Source organism: Choloepus didactylus, chromosome 21 (assembly GCF_015220235.1).
Source record: "Choloepus didactylus isolate mChoDid1 chromosome 21, mChoDid1.pri, whole genome shotgun sequence".
Taxonomy (NCBI): domain Eukaryota; kingdom Metazoa; phylum Chordata; class Mammalia; order Pilosa; family Megalonychidae; genus Choloepus; species Choloepus didactylus.
In genome coordinates this window covers 29,625,769-29,643,213 of record NC_051327.1, presented here as the reverse complement: position 1 = coordinate 29,643,213, position 17,445 = coordinate 29,625,769, and the positions used below count along the sequence as shown (strand labels likewise).

The following is a 17,445-nucleotide window of genomic DNA, read 5'->3' as shown; positions in this document are numbered from 1 at the left end:
CACACGCAGCTGACCCGGAATTCACCTCCCAGAACAAAGCTCCGGCCCATACCCTGGACGGCCTGCAGATTTTGAAGGGCGATTCCAAAATAAGAAGACAGACAGACAGACAGCAGGGCCCATTGCTCAAAAGCATGTTCAGAACTTTAAGACAGTTACAGCAGCGTACTGGACCAAACTGGGGCCCTCTGAGCAGGGGTCCCCGCGGCCCGGGAGGGCAGGACGGGCCAGGTAGGGAGGGCACCATCAGCAGGCGCTGGTGGGGGTGGGGATGCAGTCAGCGGAAACAGGGTTCCGGGGCCTGCCCGTCCCCCCGCCTTTGCCCTCACTGGCCTTGGAGTGGCACATGGCAGCCTGGGGGTCCAGGGCCGGAGGGCTGTGAGAAGGGCTGTTGGAGAAAAGGCTCCACTTCCCACCACCCCTGGAGTCTCCCTGGCTGAGTGCCCCCAGCTCTGTGCCTGGGGTGACCTCCCCAAGAGCTCTGGGGCAGCCTGGCCCCCAAGGCCAGGCTGAAGCTTCTGCACCTGGACCCGGTGGAGCCCTCAGGGCAGAGGACGGAGGGGCTGCAGCAGGGTGGGGCCTCCTCTGGGCCAGGAGGGGCAGGCTGAGTGGGTGTGGGTGGGGAAGACAGACAGACAGGGACAGGCGGAGAGCTGCAGAAGGAGAGTCAGGAAGACACAGCTCTCAGGGGCCACAAGGGTACCCCAGGGTACCCCACTCCATCTGAGCCAGATGGGCTGCCTCCCCCACCCCATCTGCCTGAGAGACAGGGGCGGGGCAGAGGTGAAATCCAGCGTTGGGAGAGGAGTTTGCGGGAAGCCGGGGGCAGCAGAGGAGTCCAGCTTGGGGCTGCACAGGGGGAGGCTGGCGGGTGTCCTGCGGGAGCCACGCCCGGCCCCAGGGTCTAGGGAGAGCACCGCCGCGGGCCGTGTGGGGACCTGGAAGCAGCCCCCCGGGCAGGGAGAGCCACGGAAGCCCACCGCAGTGGACGGGGCCCTGGGTCCTTCCCGCCTTTGGGCTGCTGTGAATACTGAGGCCGCGGACGGCTGTGTACGAGTTTCTGCATGGACGTGTTGTCATTTCTCACAGCAGATCCCTGCAGGTGGAACTGTGGGGTCACACGGCAGCCTTTAACCTTTTGAGGAACTACCAGGCTGCCTTCCAAAGCCGGGCCCTGTTTTACTTTCCCACCAGCAGTGTGGGAGGGCTCCCATATCTCCATACCCAATGTGGCCATCACTTATCTTTTTTATTATGTGGTATCTCATCATGGCTTTGATTTGCATTTCCCTGATGCCTGATGGTGGTGAACATCTCAAGGGTTTATTGGAGAAATGTCTATTCGGATCCTTTGCCTATTTTTAAAATTGAGCTATTTGCCTTTTTATTATTGAGATGCAAGAATTCTATTTTCCAGATACCAGTCCTTATCAGATATGATTTGCAAAAATTGTCTCCCATTCTGTGGGTTGTTTTTCACTTTCTTGATGGGGTCCCTTGAAGCCCAGAAGTTTTCAATTTTGATGATGACACAGTAGATGTTTAAAATAAAATAACTAATTTGATACGGCATTTTTCTACAGTAGACTTAGCTTGTAGCAATGAAAACAATCTCAAATTTTGCACCATATCCCCCTCTCTTGGGCCACCCCCCCATCCCCCTGCACTTCCCCCTCTCCCAGCCCCCCCAGGGACCCCAGGTTCTAACTGCTACCAAAAAAGGGACTCGGCTCTGTCTGGCTCCTGTCACCAATCTAACCCCACCCAGGTCAACCAACCCCATCAGTGCTCAGAAGGAAAAAGGGCTTTTACTCTAATCATTTTCAGTGCCCGCATCAGTTTTCTGTCCTCATACACTATTTGGAAAGGAACCTGAGGGAGGTCCACTGCCTGGCTTCTGGCCGGTACTGGCCAGCGGTCGTGGTCCACCGGGGGCACTTCCCCGGCCACAGGAGCCACCACCGGCACCCTCAGCCCGGGAAGCAGCAGTCCCCTGAGGCTGAGTGGAACCCACCACCCGGCTCCATCCTGGGGTGGGGCGAGGGGTCCCCAGCACCCGAGGCTCAGCCTGGCTCCTTTACGGTGAGGACCCACCCCTGGGGTCAGAGGGCAGGGATCCAGAAATGCCAGGACACAGGGACACGGGCTGCTTGTCCCCAGCTCCCTTGTCCATCGGGGCACCCAGTGCACCGCCCTTGTTAAAATGCAGATTCCTGGCCCCATCCCCAGAGAGAGGATTCAGGGAGTCAGAGGTGAGGTTTTGGAATCTGCATTTTTAAGTTCCCTGAATGATTCTGATGTGGAATGTTCCGGAGGCATTGACTTAGCTCCTGGACTCCTTCAGCAGATGGGAGGGCAGGTCCTGAGCTCAGCGAAGTGGGGGTGGGGTGAGGGAGGAGGTAGCTCCGGAGAGTCGGGTAAACTCCCACCCCTCGGAGAACCAGGGTCGCCCGGAGTGCCAAGGAGGCAACGTCCTGGGGTGCAGCTGGACCTCCTTGCAGGAGGCTGCAGACAGTGTGGACGGCCCTGGGAGGTTCCTTGGGGATAGGAGGGTGCCCTCTTGGAGGTGAGGCTTCAGGGACGGTGCTGGGTCAGGGAGGCCACCAGACTGCTTGGCGCCGGGTGGGGGCGACCAGAGAGTTCACTGCTTTCAGGTCAACCGTCGTCAGTGTGGCCGCTGACTGCACCCAGGATGCAGGGTATATTGGTGCTCAGGGGGTCTCAGGGCTGGGTCAGGGGCACGACTGCACTGGGACGTGGTGGGAGCAGGACAGGGTAAGAAGCTTCAGGGGTGGGGAGTGGGGCTGGGCTTGGAAATTTCTGGATCATGCCATCGGGGAAGGGGCTCATTCTTGACCCAGTCAGCCATGGTGGCAGGTGGGCAGGGCCGAGAGGTGTCGCTGCTCCAGAGGACGGTGCCCCGTGGGAGTGGGGGGCTCTCCCTCCCCGCTGCCCCCCGTTAGGGCTGGGTCCATGCTGCGAGGGCTCGGGTGGGACAGGCAGGTCCAGGGGAGGCTCGGGGCTCGGTGCGGCACCCCTGGTGACCGGCTTCGGGAGGGTGGGGCCGCTACACACCCACGGGCAGGGACAGGGGCAGAGCCCCCCCCTTCTAAGGGCTGGGGGTCCTTGGGGCGCCGCGCAGAACCAAGGGGAGCCCCGGCTCTGGGAACAGAGGGTGGCGATGACAGTCCCCACCAGGTTCAGTGGTGGGAGACCCCGGCCCCCCTTCCGGATGGGGGCCGTTCTGCCCAGCACGTGCCCCCCTCAGGGGGAGGCGATGTCCCCCACGAGCAGGGGCAGGAGGGGCAGCAGGAGGGGCAGGGACGGCAGCCCCGCGGCCTCGTTGATCCCACACGGACAGTTGCAGGAGCCTGGCTGGCGAGGGGTTTTGGACGGCTGGGGTCTGGGCACGCCAGCGCTGGGGACGGGGCAGTCCAGCCACTTGGGCCCCATGGGGTGGGGCGAGTCCGGCTCCGCTGCGACTGTGCCCTTGGGAAACCGCCAGTAGTGAACGCCCTTGAAGAAGTAGGTGTCCCCTGGCGGTGGGGAGGGGACACTTCAGGGGTGTGGCCCATGCCCCACCCCCACCCACCCCCGCGGCACGCTGTTTCTCCCGAGAGCACCCCCAAACGCCCCAGGATTGCCTCTGTCCCCCCAGGACCCGGGAGGCCCCCACCCCGTCCCCCCGGCCAGGGCCCTGCAGGCGCCCGCGCTCTCCGCACCTGCGTTGCTGACCGTGGCGTCGTCGGGGGCGTCGGGCGCCCCTTCCCAGAGCCCCAGGTCGCGCGGGTAGCCGGGGTCCGGGCGCGCGGCCGCTTCGTCGTAGCGCCAGTAGCGCTGGCCCCGGACCAGGTACGTCTTCCCGTTCAGCGGCCAGGAGAACACGGCGTCCACCTCCTCGCCCGGGGGCAGCCCCAACTCCGTGAGTGGCCGCGGGGCGCCCTCCAGCTGCCGGTCCTTGAACACCCAGAACTGGGGGCCTGGAGGGAGGCGGCGGCCATCAGTGCGGGCTCCCCAGCGCGTCCCGCCCCCCCCACGCCCGCCACCCCGGGCCCACTCACCGCTGAAGAGGAGGATGCGGCCGTCGAGGGGCCGGGCGTAGGCGGCCTGCACGACCCTCACCTGGGTGGGCAGCCCCTCCCAGAAGCGGTGCAGGCGCGCGGGCCGCGGGGACACCAGCTGCCCCGAGGGCTGGAGGCGCCAGAACCAGGGGCCTGAGGGGGAGGACGGGTGGGCAGGGGGGGACAGTCAGGGCCCTGTGCCGGGTCGCCCCCTCCCCCGGGGGACCCGTCCAGAAGTCCAGGGTGCACTGGATCCGGGGTGACCAGCTTGCCCTGGTTTGCCGGGGACTTTCCCAGTTTCAGCCCTGAAAGTCCCTCCTTCTGGGGAACCCCCAGCCCAAGTCCACCATCTGGGGTCAGTGAGACCCAACCAGACTCACCTTTGAAGAAAAAGATTTCGCCACGGATGTTGGCGATGGCGTCGAAATTGCCCTCACAGCGATCAGGGATGGAGCCCCAGGGGCTGGGGAGGCAAGGAGAGGTGAGCAGAGGGGTCTGGGGGCTCCTCCTCTTCCTACTCGCCCTTCTTGACAGTTCTGCAGGGCAGGGACCCTCGCTGCGCGTCCCCTCGGGGAGACCTGGGATCAGGCAGCTGGGGGGAGGCTCACCTGTCTGGGGGCAGGGCCGGGGGCTGGGGAGGTGGGGGCAGGGGCTTCCTCGTGGGCTCTTCATTTGGGGTTTGGGGCACCTTCCCTGCAGGGAGAGAGAGAGAGGCATGGGTCCCGGCCCTGCTGGCCAGCCGGGAGCCCTCCCCCAGCTTGCTGCCCCCCATCCCCTACCATAGAGCTGCTGTAGGCCGTCGCGGTCGTCCTGGGACAGGCGGTATTTGTTGGGATCACCCACGGGGCCCTGGTAGAAGGGCCTCATGATGGAGTTGGGGGCTGAGGAGTGGCCCAGGCCCAGGGCATGGCCGAACTCATGCACGGCCACGGCGAACAGGTCGGTCCCCTCGCCGTCTGTGGAGGGGGAGAGTGGGCTGGAGATGTGGTTGTCCCCACACTGGGAGGCTTGGGGGGGTCGGGGGCTGCTCCCTCAGGAGGGGCCAACACCTCCTCTGCCCCAGGGGGAGGGGTGACCCTTCCCAGATGCAGCTCCGCCCCCACCCGGGAAGGGAGGACCCTGTGGATGGAGAGACATTGGGGGGCAGGAAATTGAGACGGGAGCTGTGCACTCAGTTCTCTCCAGCAAGCCCCAGCTTGGAGCAGCCCCTCCTTCCAGCTCCTCTAGGGACAGAATCCCCACTCCCACTTTTCCCATCCCCATCTGCTAGGAAGGCTGTGGCTCCCCTGACCTTCCCCTGCCCCCTACCCCCTATGCCCTCATCCCTCCACTCCCCTCCCTGGGGTCCTAGCCCCACCCCCCATCACGGTCCTCACTGCCCACCCTGAGCAGGCACTCCGGGCCCACAGCCTCCTCCCCAGGGACCCAGCCCCCCAGTGCTGCAGCCTGCTGGCCGGGCCCCACCCCCCATCAATCGGCTCCAGCTGGTGAGAAGCAGAAAGAGGCTGAGATGGAGACAGAGTGGGGCTGCCCCCCAGGGACACCCAGATTTCCCCTGATGTCATCGGCTTCATGGCCATCTCTAACCAGGTCAGTGATGTTGAAAGTGAGTGTCAGGGAAATGAGAGTGTATTTCCCCGAAGGCAGCCGGGCGCCCATCTCAGAGATGCCAGGGTAAGTCCCGAGAGCCGCCAACGCGCATCTTCAGCCAGCTCTCCCCAGCCCTCTCTCTAGTTATGCCCATTCTACGGAGAGGGAATCTGAGGCTCAGAGAGGTCAAGCTAAGCGGCAGAGCTGGAACTCAGGCCGTGCCCCCTGGCCACGCCGCACTGCCCTTCAGGGTGACTTCAGGCGTTCTCGTGCAAATCGAGGCTCTAGTGATGCTTTCCTGAGTCGACTGTGGGTTTTCTTGCTCTGAAACCCTCTGCTGAGGTAGCGGAGCGGGCTGGTGTCTGAATCAGGCAGCTGCACGCTCGTCAATCCCCCCCGCCCCCCTCCCCCCCCCAGCCTTCCCTGCAGGCCTGAACCGCATGGGGGCTCTGCACGGGCCCCCCTCGGCCACGCTGTCCCAGCAAACCCGGGACACGCACCCCTCCTGTGCCATCGCACGCTACGCCTGGGGGAAACGGCACAAGAGCAGCCCCAGCCCGTGAGATCCCCGCAGCCGGTCTCCCTCTTTCTTGCTGGAAGCGCCCCCGCAGACGGCTCCTTTGTGTTCTCCTCGCAGCCTCGATCCCAGGCCCACACCCCGCAAGCCGCCACCTGCCCCCTGCCCCCCGCTCTCGGACAGCAAATGCTGACGAATGTGGTTTCTATTTCATCAGTCGAGGCCACACATGCAACCTGCAACTTCCGCCTCCCGCCACGCACACCGGCCCTGCTGGGGGCAAGGACACCACCCTCTCCCCTCCTGCCCCCCCCACCCCTGCGGTCACCCCCCCCCCACCCCGTCCTTCGTCCAGCACCTCACCTCCGGGGCGCTCTGTCCACTCTCCCGTCTTCCCCCCCTTGGCGTCCAGGTCCTCGGCCTTCTGGACCCAGTCCTCACTTCCTCAGCCCCTCTCACGCCACTGCCGGTGCCCCCACCCCCACCCGGAGCCGCCGGTGCTCAGGCCACCCCACCCCGCGGGGACCAAGCCTGGGCCCGCGGCAATGACTGGACTTCTCACTGCCGGGGCCACTGCTGACCACTTCCCCCTTCACTCTTGTGTCTTGGTCACCTCTCGGCCTGGTCTTTCTCCACCTCCTGTGGTTCCCCCCACCGCCGACCCCCAGCTGTGGGGTTCTCCACGGCCCTGGACTTGACCTTCTGCCCTTCGCACTCCATGTTTCCCTCCCAGGAGACTCTGACGTGGACTCCAGCCTCAAAGGCCACGTTCTCAACTGCCCGTTATCGTCTCACTGTGAAGCTCCCCCAAATCCCTCCACAGGGGCCTGTGCACCTCTCCCCGGCTGCCCCCAGCAGCCCCCAGCCAATGGCAGGTTGACGCAGGGTTCCCGAAACCCCACATTGTCTCAAGGTGAGTCCACCTCGGAGGTGCTCCTCATGCCTCAGTGCTCCCCATGGATCAGGCTGCCCCCAGCTGAGACCACGGCCCTGCTTGGTCCTTCCTGACCCTCCTCCTTTCCCCTGAGAGCCCCCAAGAAATCACCTGCTCCAGAGGCTGCTTCTTGAGCTCTCTATTTGGGGATCCGGACCTAAAGCAGGGGAGCCCAAGTTCTAGAGCAAGATAGTCAGCTGCTGACGCTCCACCTGTGCCCAGCAGCCCCCGAGCTCTGCAAACACACACGGGAAGCTGAGCTCGGCGCCCCTGCCACACACCTGCTTCTCCTCCCACCTTTCCACCTGCATGTCCACCAGCCTCCAGGGGCCCAGGCTGCAACCCAGACGGCGAATCAGCCTCTTCATCTCCCTCTCCCCAGGACCCAAGCAGAGCCCCACATTTGCCCATCCTAACTGATCCCTGGGATCCGTCCACTTCTCTCCTCCCCCCCGGCTCACCCACCATCATCCCAGACCTGGGCCTGCGGGGGCTGCCTCCCCACCTCCCTCTAGCCCACCCCTGCAGCCAGCGATCTTTCCAGAATGCAGAACCCCCCAGCAGCTGCCCAGGGCCCTCACGACGCTGTTGTCAAACTTCTCTGCACAGTTTCCAAGGCCCTTTGTGGTATGCGCCGAAGGGGTTGAATGAGTGAATGGGGTCACCCCACCCAGGAAGCCTCCCCTCACCTCCTGCAAGCACCCCCGAACCCCCAGGACTTCCTCTGCTGGGGTTCCTATCACCGTGTGTGGTAATTGCCGGTTACTTCTCTGACTCAGCTCCCGGACAGAGATAAACGAGGTGTGTTTTTGTGTCTTTAAGTTCTCAGCTCCAGCTCAGAGCTGGGCACTCCTAGGCCTCCAACAAGAAACGTAATTTAAACCTAAAATTCTTGAGGACAGACAAACAGACATGGGGAGCGTGTCTCTCGGCAAGGGGCAAGGGGGGAGATTGTACCTCTGGACCCAAAAGTCCAGGTCTCCTCATCATCGAAGTGAGTGTCCCCGGAGATTGGGTGCTCGCCCGGGAAGAAGGCATGGGCCAGGGTGCCCCCCAGGCCGTCAAAGGGGTAGCTGTCCTGGTGGTAGGCCCTGGCAAAGTCGATGAGGATGTCGGGCTCTGTGGGGTCCCCAGCATCCACCTCCCGGAAACTGAGGCCGGACTCGACGCCCCAGGTATGCAGAGCCAGGTGCATGAGGGTCCGCACGGTGTCCTGCTTCAGCTCTGAGCTCTGGGGGAACGAGCGGACACTGGGGGAGAGGAGGGGGCTGCTGGAGCACGGGGACACCCCGACCCCCCCGGCAGGCAGGGTCAGGGAGGGCGGGGGGCACCGGCACCCACCTCCAGGTCAGCGTTCGTTTCTTCCATGCGCTGCCACTCAGCGCGTACCTGCGGCGCCGCCTCACCAGCCCCGCGACGCCCAGCACGTCGGGCAGGGAGCAGCGGGGCTTGTGCATGGTGGCGATGGTCTTCGCGTCTGCAGGAGGGGTGAGGGTCAGCAGCCACCTTTGGCAGCTGTTACCCTGGTAACTGGACAACCCATGCTCTCCACGGGGCCACCAAGGCTCAGAGAGGTAACCATGCCCCCAAAGCTCTCCCAGCAGGATTTGTAGCCTGGCGGTCAGCCTGCGGAGCCGGTGCCCACCAAGCTACTTCCAGCCGTGCCCTCTGCACCTGACCCTGGTGCTCAGTCTCATCCAGGATCTGGGTGCCCCACTTCCTGGAGCCCTGGAGGGTGGATGTTGGAGAAAGGAACCCTGGGGTACAGTGAGTAACCCAGGACCCCTCTCTTTGAGGCCAGAAGCTCCCAGGAGTTGTCCCTAACTCACACCCTAGCTTCCAAGTTCCCATGACAGCCAGATAAAGCCCGGTCCCTGGGCACCTGTGACAAGCCATCCCTTCCATGTCAGGTCCACTTGGAACCCCCTTTCCCAGCCCATCTCCATTCCCAGCAGCCTTCTTGTCTTCAAAGTAAGCTCAAACCTCCTCACTTCATTTTGTTGATGTGACAAGTGTTAATTGAGAACATACTAGATGCTGGAGACTGTTCTAGGCTGATCCCAAGCCTAGTGAAGGCCTTTCCTTCACTTGGAGCAAGCCAGGACCCCTCACTTGCTCTCTCCTTCCCCATTTAACCCAAGAGCTGGGTTGCTCAGATCTACCTCGAAAACTCTACCACCCTGAACTCAACCACTTCTCACGCCATCCACAACCCCCACCCCACCCCCAGTGGTGCCAGCATCATCCCTTCCTGGACACTGCAACCACCTCTGGCCTGGGCCCCTGGGCCTGTGGCCTCCGGGCTCCCCAGCCCCCCTCTCCACCAGCAACCAGGGGAAGCTCAAAACTGCAAAATCAGACTAAGTTGCTTCCCGCCTCAAAACCTTCCTGTGGTTTCCTATCACACTTGAAATCAAACCCAAGCACCTTCAAGGCCCCCAGACTTGCTCCTGCCCCCCCGGGCCTTTGCACACATCTGCCTGGGACAGAAACCTAACCCCAATCGGCCTCAACCGGGTAATACTGCCAGCGTTTTACTTTCTTCAAAACACTCGCCTCTGTCTGCAATGACCTGGCTCGCGCCTGTGTGTCTGTGTGTGTGCGTGACTGTTCTGTGTCCCTCTCCCTGTGGAATGTCAGCTCCCTGAGGGCAGGGTCTTATCCACTTTGCTCCCCCTGGCACAGCAGGCCTGAAACAGCCTGGCACGTCAGAGGCGCCCAGCGCATACTCATTGAAAAAGCAATGCCCAGGAATCTCTGGGGTTGGAGTCTGAAATCAGTATTTTCAGCGCACGCTGGGGTCTGAGGCCCGGCTGAGGTGGGCTCAGGCTGGGCGCCGGGGCCGGGCCGGGGAGGGGGCGAGAGCGACCTACCCATGACGCCCGTCTCGGGCAGCCCCGCGAACCGCTGCATGACCTTGACGGCGTCCCGCAGCTGCGCGCGGCTCTGCAGCTGGGCCTGGGCGGGGTCGGGCGGCGGCAGGTAGCCGTAGCGGGTCAGCCAGTCCTGGGCGGCGGGACAGCAGCGGCCAAGCAGGACCGTCAGAAGGAGGGGGCGCGCCCCTGGCCGCCATCCCGGAAGTCCCGCCCCGCGCCAGGCACCCCCAGTCCCGGTGCCTGCCTGCTCCCCCGCCAAGGTCCCGGCCCTCCAGCCCGGGATCCCCAGCCTTCGTCTGGACCCAGGAGTCCCGGGCCCCAGCCCCTCTCCAGATTTCCAAAGCCGCGCCCCAAACTTCCTCCCGGATCCAAGAATCCGGGTCCACAGACCCCATCCAGACACGCTTTGGACGTTTCAATCCGGCCCCCAGCCTCCCCGCGATCCCCGGGGCCGGCGGACCCCGCACTCACCACGCCCAGGCTCACGTCCTGCGCCGCGGGCTCCGGGGCGCGCGCGGGTGGCGGCAGCAGCAGGAACAGCCCCGCCAGGAGCCGGAGCCTTAGCGCCCGCATAGCAGCGGCAGCCGGGGCAGCCCGCGGGGCTCCAAGGGGGCCTGCTGGGGGCCCGCGCGGAGGGCAGGGCCCGGATGGAGCGCGCGGGGTCGGTAGGGGAGAGAGACGGCGCGCGCTCGCGGGAATTGGCAGGGGCTGCGGGCCCCGCCGGAGGGTGGTCCCGGGTCCCGGGTCCCGGCAGGCTCGGGGGAGGAGGCGCGCAGGGCGATGTCCAGCGGAGGTCAGGACCCCGGGTCCCCTGCGGTGTCCTCTCCGATCCCGGGCCGGGTCCTCCCTTGTGCCCCGCGCTGAGCCGGCGGCACCTCACCGGCGGGGCGGGGCGGGGCGGGGCCGGGGCGGGCCAGATGGCGGCCTCCGGACCCCCGGAGCCGGACCGTCCCCGAGCGCTTCAAAGAGCGAGGGGCCGGGCGGGGAAGCGCCTGCGGCCGCAGGGATCCCGGCCCCTGGCTTCTCCCCCAGCTCCCGTCGGCAAGTTTCTCTTCCCAGATCCCGATTCGGGAGGGACTCTCCGGAGCAGGGCTCGCTTCTGCTTTCCCAGGACCGCGCCGCCTGGGCGGGTGCGGGGCGCACAGCTCGGCTGCGGGTCTCCCCAGCTCACCCTCGTTCCCCTCTCGGGGTTTTCGGGCTCTCAGGCCAAGCTTCCTTTCTCCGCAGGGGACCCCCCGCCCCCGGCTGCCTCCGCGAGCGCCCCCCGCCGCCTGCGGTCCCTCTGTCCCTCCCCCGCAGCCGCGCGTCCTGAGCGCGGGGCTCTGCCCGCGGTCGTGGCGTCGCCAGATCTCAGACACAGGCGCCGCTCCGGGAGCGCACAGCCCCTCGCTCCAGGTCCCCGGCACTTAAAACCCGATAATGTCCACCTAGAAGCTCAACAGCTTGCCCAGTGCCCTGCGCGGGGGAGCGGCGAGGGAATGACTGGAGGGGAGTCCGGGCGGGTGGCCGTCCAGCGAGGAGCTCGGGAGGCGGAGGCCCCGGGGTCCAGAGGGGCCGCCGCTCACACCCCGCGCCGCTGGGGACCAGGGCACGCAGGAAGATACGGGGTGGGGGTAGGTGGTGTGGGGGGGGCACTCGCCTCCCGGATTCCTTCTCCTAGCGGGAGGCGGGCACCCGGGTGGGTGAGGCAACAGCCCAGTCCCAGGAGCAGCTGGCGTGGAAGCAGGGGAGGGACTGGACTCCGTTTGTTTTAGCAAAATAACTAGTGGGTGAGATGAGCAAACTGGAGATGCAAACTAAAGGCCATGTTTGCCATCAGATAGGCAAAAGCTTTGAAGTCTGAGGATTCCAAATATTGACCAGGTGTGGCCACCAATGGCTGGTGGGAGTGTGTTTGGGGGTTGCCTGGCGATAGGATCAAACCACCACCCCAAATTTGGTTCAGATGTGGGCACTGAGGAGGCCATAAGCAGGAAGAGAATAGAAGGGAGTGATCACTTTTATAGTGAGACTTTCTGGGGGGAGCAGGGCAGGCTCCAGGTAGATCCAAAATTGCTTGAGGGAGCAAAGGGGGGCTTTTATTGTGGTTAGTTTGATGCTGGAGTGAGCTACAGACACACACACACACAGTGGCCAGCTCTTCTGTGGTTTAAACTTCCTCCCAGTGCTATCAACTTGTCCAGATGTGGGGGAAGTGGGGAGGAGTGAGGGGTGGAGCTTGGATGGGCTCGGCTGTCAAACATGAGAAATGGAGCCAGACTCTGTTACAGAGTGTGAATTAGTGCCCACACTGGAACCCGTTCTGTGCTCTTCAGTAAAGCCAAAGAGCATGGCCTCTGTGGTAGATTAAAAATGGCCGTGACTTCTCTGCTGCTCCTCCCCTTGAGAGGTGGGTCTAATTGCCTCCCCTTGAATTTGGACTGGCTTCTGGAGTGGCTTGCCTGGTCCAATGCTGCAGAAGCGATGTTTCTGGGACCGCCAAGGCTGGGTCTTAAGAAGCCCTGCAGCTTTCGCCCAGGACTCCCGGACTCGCCCCCTGGGGGAAGTCAGATGCCACGTAGGAAGTGTGGGATGACCAGCCTGTGAGGAAGTCCGGGTAGGCTGCATGGAGAGAGAAGCGCTGGCCAGTCCCAGTAGATCCAGCCATCCCCACTGGGGCTCCAGACACTGGAGGGAAAAAGCCGGCCACCCTCTGCCTGCAGTCCCTGAAATCTCAGCAGCAGGGGCCGCTCTGCAGAAGCCCATTGGCACTTGGAACTGCAAGAGAAGAAAATTGTTGTTTAAACCTCTAAGTCGTGGGGCACTTACTAAGCAGTCACAGACAGCTAGGACACCCTCCACCCTCCAGTCCCCCTTCTAGGCATATGACAGAGTGAAACTCCCACCCCTGTGTCCATCGGATCTGTATTCGAAGACGTGCATTAAAATGTTTATGACATTGAAAACTTGCCAAAAGCCTCGTGTTCATTGTAAGGAAAATAGATACATAAATTGAGGTATAGACTTTGGATGGAATATTATGCAGCTGTTAAAAAGAACAAACTAGAGAGGATCCAAGATGGCAGCATAGAGAGGAGTGGAAGCTAAGTAGTCCCCCTGGAACAACTGAAAAAAAAACAGAAACAACTAGTAAATAATCCGGAATAACTGCAGGGGGACAGACGTGACTGTCCACTCATCATACACGAACCTGAATTGGGAGGAATGCCTGAGATCATAGCATAAAATCTGTAAGTAAGAACTGCAGACCCAAATCGGGAGACCCCTCCCCCACAGCCGGAGCTACAAAGCCTCCTGGTGCCAGAGAGAAGCTCTCTCCTAGCAAGTGAATATAGCTCAGCTGAGCTCCAACTGGGGTTTTAATTAGTGAGTGTGAACTGCTCACTACGAGGTACAAATCCCCAACAAGTAGACAGAGGCTTTGGGTGACGGCTGACCTTGGGGAGCCAAGCATCGCCTCGGACTAGCTCTGTTCCTTTTTCGACTCAGTGGAGAAAGCCTCGGCCATTTTCAGTTCCCAGTTCTGTGACCCAGACGGGTGTGGCACAGGCAGAGAGAGACCACTGAAATGCTAATGACCTCCCCCTAGGGCGTCTATCTTCTCTAAGAGGAAAGGGGTGGGGCCCAGCTCTACTACCTGCCTTTCATTCAGAACTTACACCAGTCAAGAATTATAGGCTAATCTTTGCATCAGGCTGAGAGCCCCCTGCACGGCCCGGGGGCCTGGGGCTTCCCTTGAGGGATGGCATGCACTAGTGACGTAGCACAGCCTTCCCTCACCAGAGGTCCTGGAAGATCACAGCTGAGAAGGGCGGCCCGCTCGGAAATCCCAGGGATGCTATGTCAATGCTGGTGGTTTGTGGGTCAGCGACAGAGAGGGTCTGGGGCAGAACTGAAATGAAGGCTTAGACTCTTGCAGTGGCCTTGAATCTCCTGGAACACCTGGGGGTTTGAATATTAAAGCCGCCCTGCCTCCCTAGCCACCCAGACACACGCCCCACATTCAGGGTGCACAGCTCCAACAACAAACCCAAACTGAGTTCACCAACTGAACCCCACAAGAATCATTTCCCATCACACCGTGGGTACAAGGCTGAGAACTGACTTGAGGGGTATAGGTGACTCACAGATGCCATCTTCTGGTTAGTTAGAGAAAGTGTATGCCACCAACTTCTATTTCTGAAAAATTAGATTGGTATTTTTTTTTTTTTACAACTTGAAAGAACCCTATCAAGCAAAGCAAATGCCAAGAGGCCAAAAACAACAGAAAATCTTAATGCATATGATAAAACCAGATGATATGGAGAACCCCTTCCCAAACACCCAAATCAAAATATCAGAAGAGACACAGTACTTGGCACAATTAATCAAACAATCACAATCGAGGAACAAAAACATGGCACAGGATATAAAAGACATGAAGAAGACCATGGAACAGGATAAAAAGGACATAAAGAAGACCTTAGAAGAGCATAAAGAAGAAATTGCAAAATTAAATAAAAAAAATAGAAGATCTTATGGAAAAAAAAAATTGTTGGCCAAATTAAAAAGACTCTGGATACTCATAATACAAGATTAGAGGAAGGTGAACAATGACTCAGTGTCCTAGAGGTCCACAGAACAGAAAATAAAAGAACAAAAGAAAGAATGGAGAAAAAAATCGAAAAGGATCTCAGGGATACGATAGATAAAATAAAACGTCCAAATTTAAGACTCATTGATGTCCCAGAAGCGGAAGAGAAGGCTAAAGGTCTAGAAAGAGTACTCAAAGAAATTGTTGGGGAAAACTTCCCAAACCTTCTACACAACATAAATACACAAAGCATAAACGCCCAGCGAACTCCAAATAGAATAAATCCAAATAAACCCACTCCAAGACATATTCTGCTCAGATTCTCAAATACTGAAGAGAAGGAGCAAGTTCTGAAAGCAGCAAGAGAAAAGCAATTCACCACATACAAAGGAAACAACATAAGACTAAGTTGTGACTACTCAGTGGCCACCATGGAGGTGAGAAGGCAGTGGCACAACATATTTAAAACTCTGAGAGAGAAAAATTTCCAACCAAGAATACTTTACCCAGCAAAACTCTCCTTCAAATTTGAGGGAGAGCTTAAATTTTTCACAGACAAACAAATGCTGAGACAGTTTGCCAATAAAAGACCTGCCCTACTTCAGATACTAAAGGGAGCCCTACTGACAGAGAAACAAAGAAAGGAGAAAGAGATACAGAGAATTTTAACAGACATCCCAAATCACCAGGACACTCATTTTTCTCCATTGATCACAGATCTTTCTCCAGAATGGACCATATGCTGGGACATTAAACAAGCCTCAATAAAGTAAAACAAAACAAAAAGGAACATATTCAAAGCACAATCTCTGACCACAATGGAATACAAATAGAAGTCAATAATTTTTGAATTGTAACTCCACTATTTACTTCCTACATGATGTAAAATACACAAACTCTAATGACAAATCAGTGGTTTTGAACTCAATGTAAAATATGTAATTTTTGAAAGGACTATATAAAGGTGGGGGAATGGAGGAGTATAGGAACATAGTTTATGTGTCCTATTGAAATTAAGTTGGTATCAAAGAAAAACAAGATTGTTATGGATTTAAGAGTTTAATTTTAAGCCCCACAGTAAACACAAAGAAATTATTGGAGAATATGACTGTAGAGATGAAAAGTAGAGTATGGGTTAAGAGAAATGGGGGAAGGGGCAATGGGGAATTAAGAAATGAGTGTAGGGTTGCTGTTTGAGGTGAAGGGAAATTTCTAGTAATGGATGGTGGGAAGGTGATAGCATTACAACATTCTAAATGTGATTAATCCCACCAATGGAAGGCTAGGGAAGGGGTGGAATGGGAAGATTTAGGCTGTATATATGTTGCCACAATTGAGAGAGAAAAAAAAAAGACAGTCTAAATAGATGACAATTGAATGCCAAGGATGACCCTGGATGGGATCTGAGGATGGAGGACAGGAGGCTCAAAGGGACACAGTTGAGACATAAGGAAAAGGAAATATAGAATGTAAGCTTTGTATCATTGTTGAATCTCTTGTACTTCTTAGCTGTGCTTAATGGGATTGCATAAAAGAATGTACTTGTTCATGGGAATTGTATATGTGAATTATAGTGTTTGTTCAAGGATGTGTGCAGCTAGCTCTCATATGTTCAGAAGACAGCAATAGATGATGGATGATAGACAGGGAAGGAGGGAGAGATAGAAACAGTGGCGTAACAACATGTTAAAGTTAGTGGATCGGGGTATGGGGGGGTCAGGGAATGCTGGAGTTCTGTGTATGGGGTTTGTATTGTTTTTGTAACTGTTCCTATAACTTTGAATATATTTCAGAATAAAATGTAAAAAAAAAAAAAAAAACAACAAACTAAATTCACATGCATCAGTCTGGATAAATCTCAGAAACATTATGCAAAACAACTACCTGGCCTTTTAAAATGTTAATGTCCTGAAAAAAAAAAAAGGCGGCAAGAGGATGATTTTAGATTAAAGGAGAAGAAGGTGAAATGACAGGTAAATGCAATATGTGATCCTTGATTGGATCCTGGATCAAAAGAAAAATCAACTGTAAAGGGCATCACTGGGGGAATTTGAATACATGCTGTATATGCAGCAAGATTTATCGCATCTATTTATTTTATCAAGGTGCAACTTCTGGCATGTGATAATGGGGCTGTGTAGAAACAAATCCTTGTTCTCAGGAGAGGCAAGCTGAAAAATCAAATGGCTTAGCAAAACCTGGGCCAGTGTGTGTAGCGTAAGGGACAGAGAAAGCAAATGTGGCAAAATGTTTACCACTGAGAACCCAGGTTGAGGGTCTTCATTGTACTATTCTTGCAAATTTTCTTTAGGTTTGAAATTTTTCCAACTGACTGATTCCACTGACATATGCAACAGCATGGAGGAATCACAGATGCCCAGCACAAAAGACCACAGGCTGTGTGATTATTTATTGGACATTCTAGAAAAGGCAAAACTGTACTGACAGCGAGCAGCTCAGTGGTTGCCATGACCTGGGGGTGGGGGGAGGGACTGACTGCAAGGTCACAAGGGAAACTTTTGGGGGGGGTGATAGAATTGTTCTATTTCTTGATTGTGGCAGTGGTTATGCTACTGCATCCATTTGTCAAAAGTCATCAAATTAAACACTTAAAATTGGTGCACTTTATTATATGTAAACTGTATCTCAATAAAGCTGATCTTCGTTACATTGGGGGGAAAACTCAGAAACATAAGATTAAATGCAAAAAAAGAAAGCTGCAGAACAATGCATTCCATGTAAAATCTTTTATGTAAAGATTTTAAAGGCTCCAAACAATACTACTTATTGTTCCCAGGCTTCTTATGTGTCATAAAAGCCTGGAGGCGCCTCGGTCTGGAACCTGGCCATTCTGGTCAGGGTTGCATCTGCAGGGAGGAGGGAAGACAGCAAGG

At 58.0% G+C, this 17,445-nt stretch overlaps 1 protein-coding gene across 1 annotated transcript; it reads right to left on the bottom strand.

Moving 5' to 3' along the window:
- Nucleotides 1-1,689: 1,689 nt before the first annotated feature.
- Nucleotides 1,690-10,691, bottom strand: MMP25 (matrix metallopeptidase 25). The gene is made up of 10 exons (XM_037814706.1): nucleotides 10,450-10,691; nucleotides 9,976-10,108; nucleotides 8,444-8,579; nucleotides 8,060-8,352; nucleotides 4,841-5,017; nucleotides 4,670-4,754; nucleotides 4,442-4,524; nucleotides 4,062-4,214; nucleotides 3,723-3,980; nucleotides 1,690-3,536 (listed from the first exon to the last, which is right to left on the bottom strand). The coding sequence occupies exons 1-10, from the start codon at nucleotides 10,549-10,551 to the stop codon at nucleotides 3,265-3,267; spliced, it is 1,692 nt and encodes a 563-aa protein (XP_037670634.1). The 5' UTR covers nucleotides 10,552-10,691; the 3' UTR covers nucleotides 1,690-3,264.
- Between the last annotated feature and the right edge of the window lie 6,754 nt (nucleotides 10,692-17,445).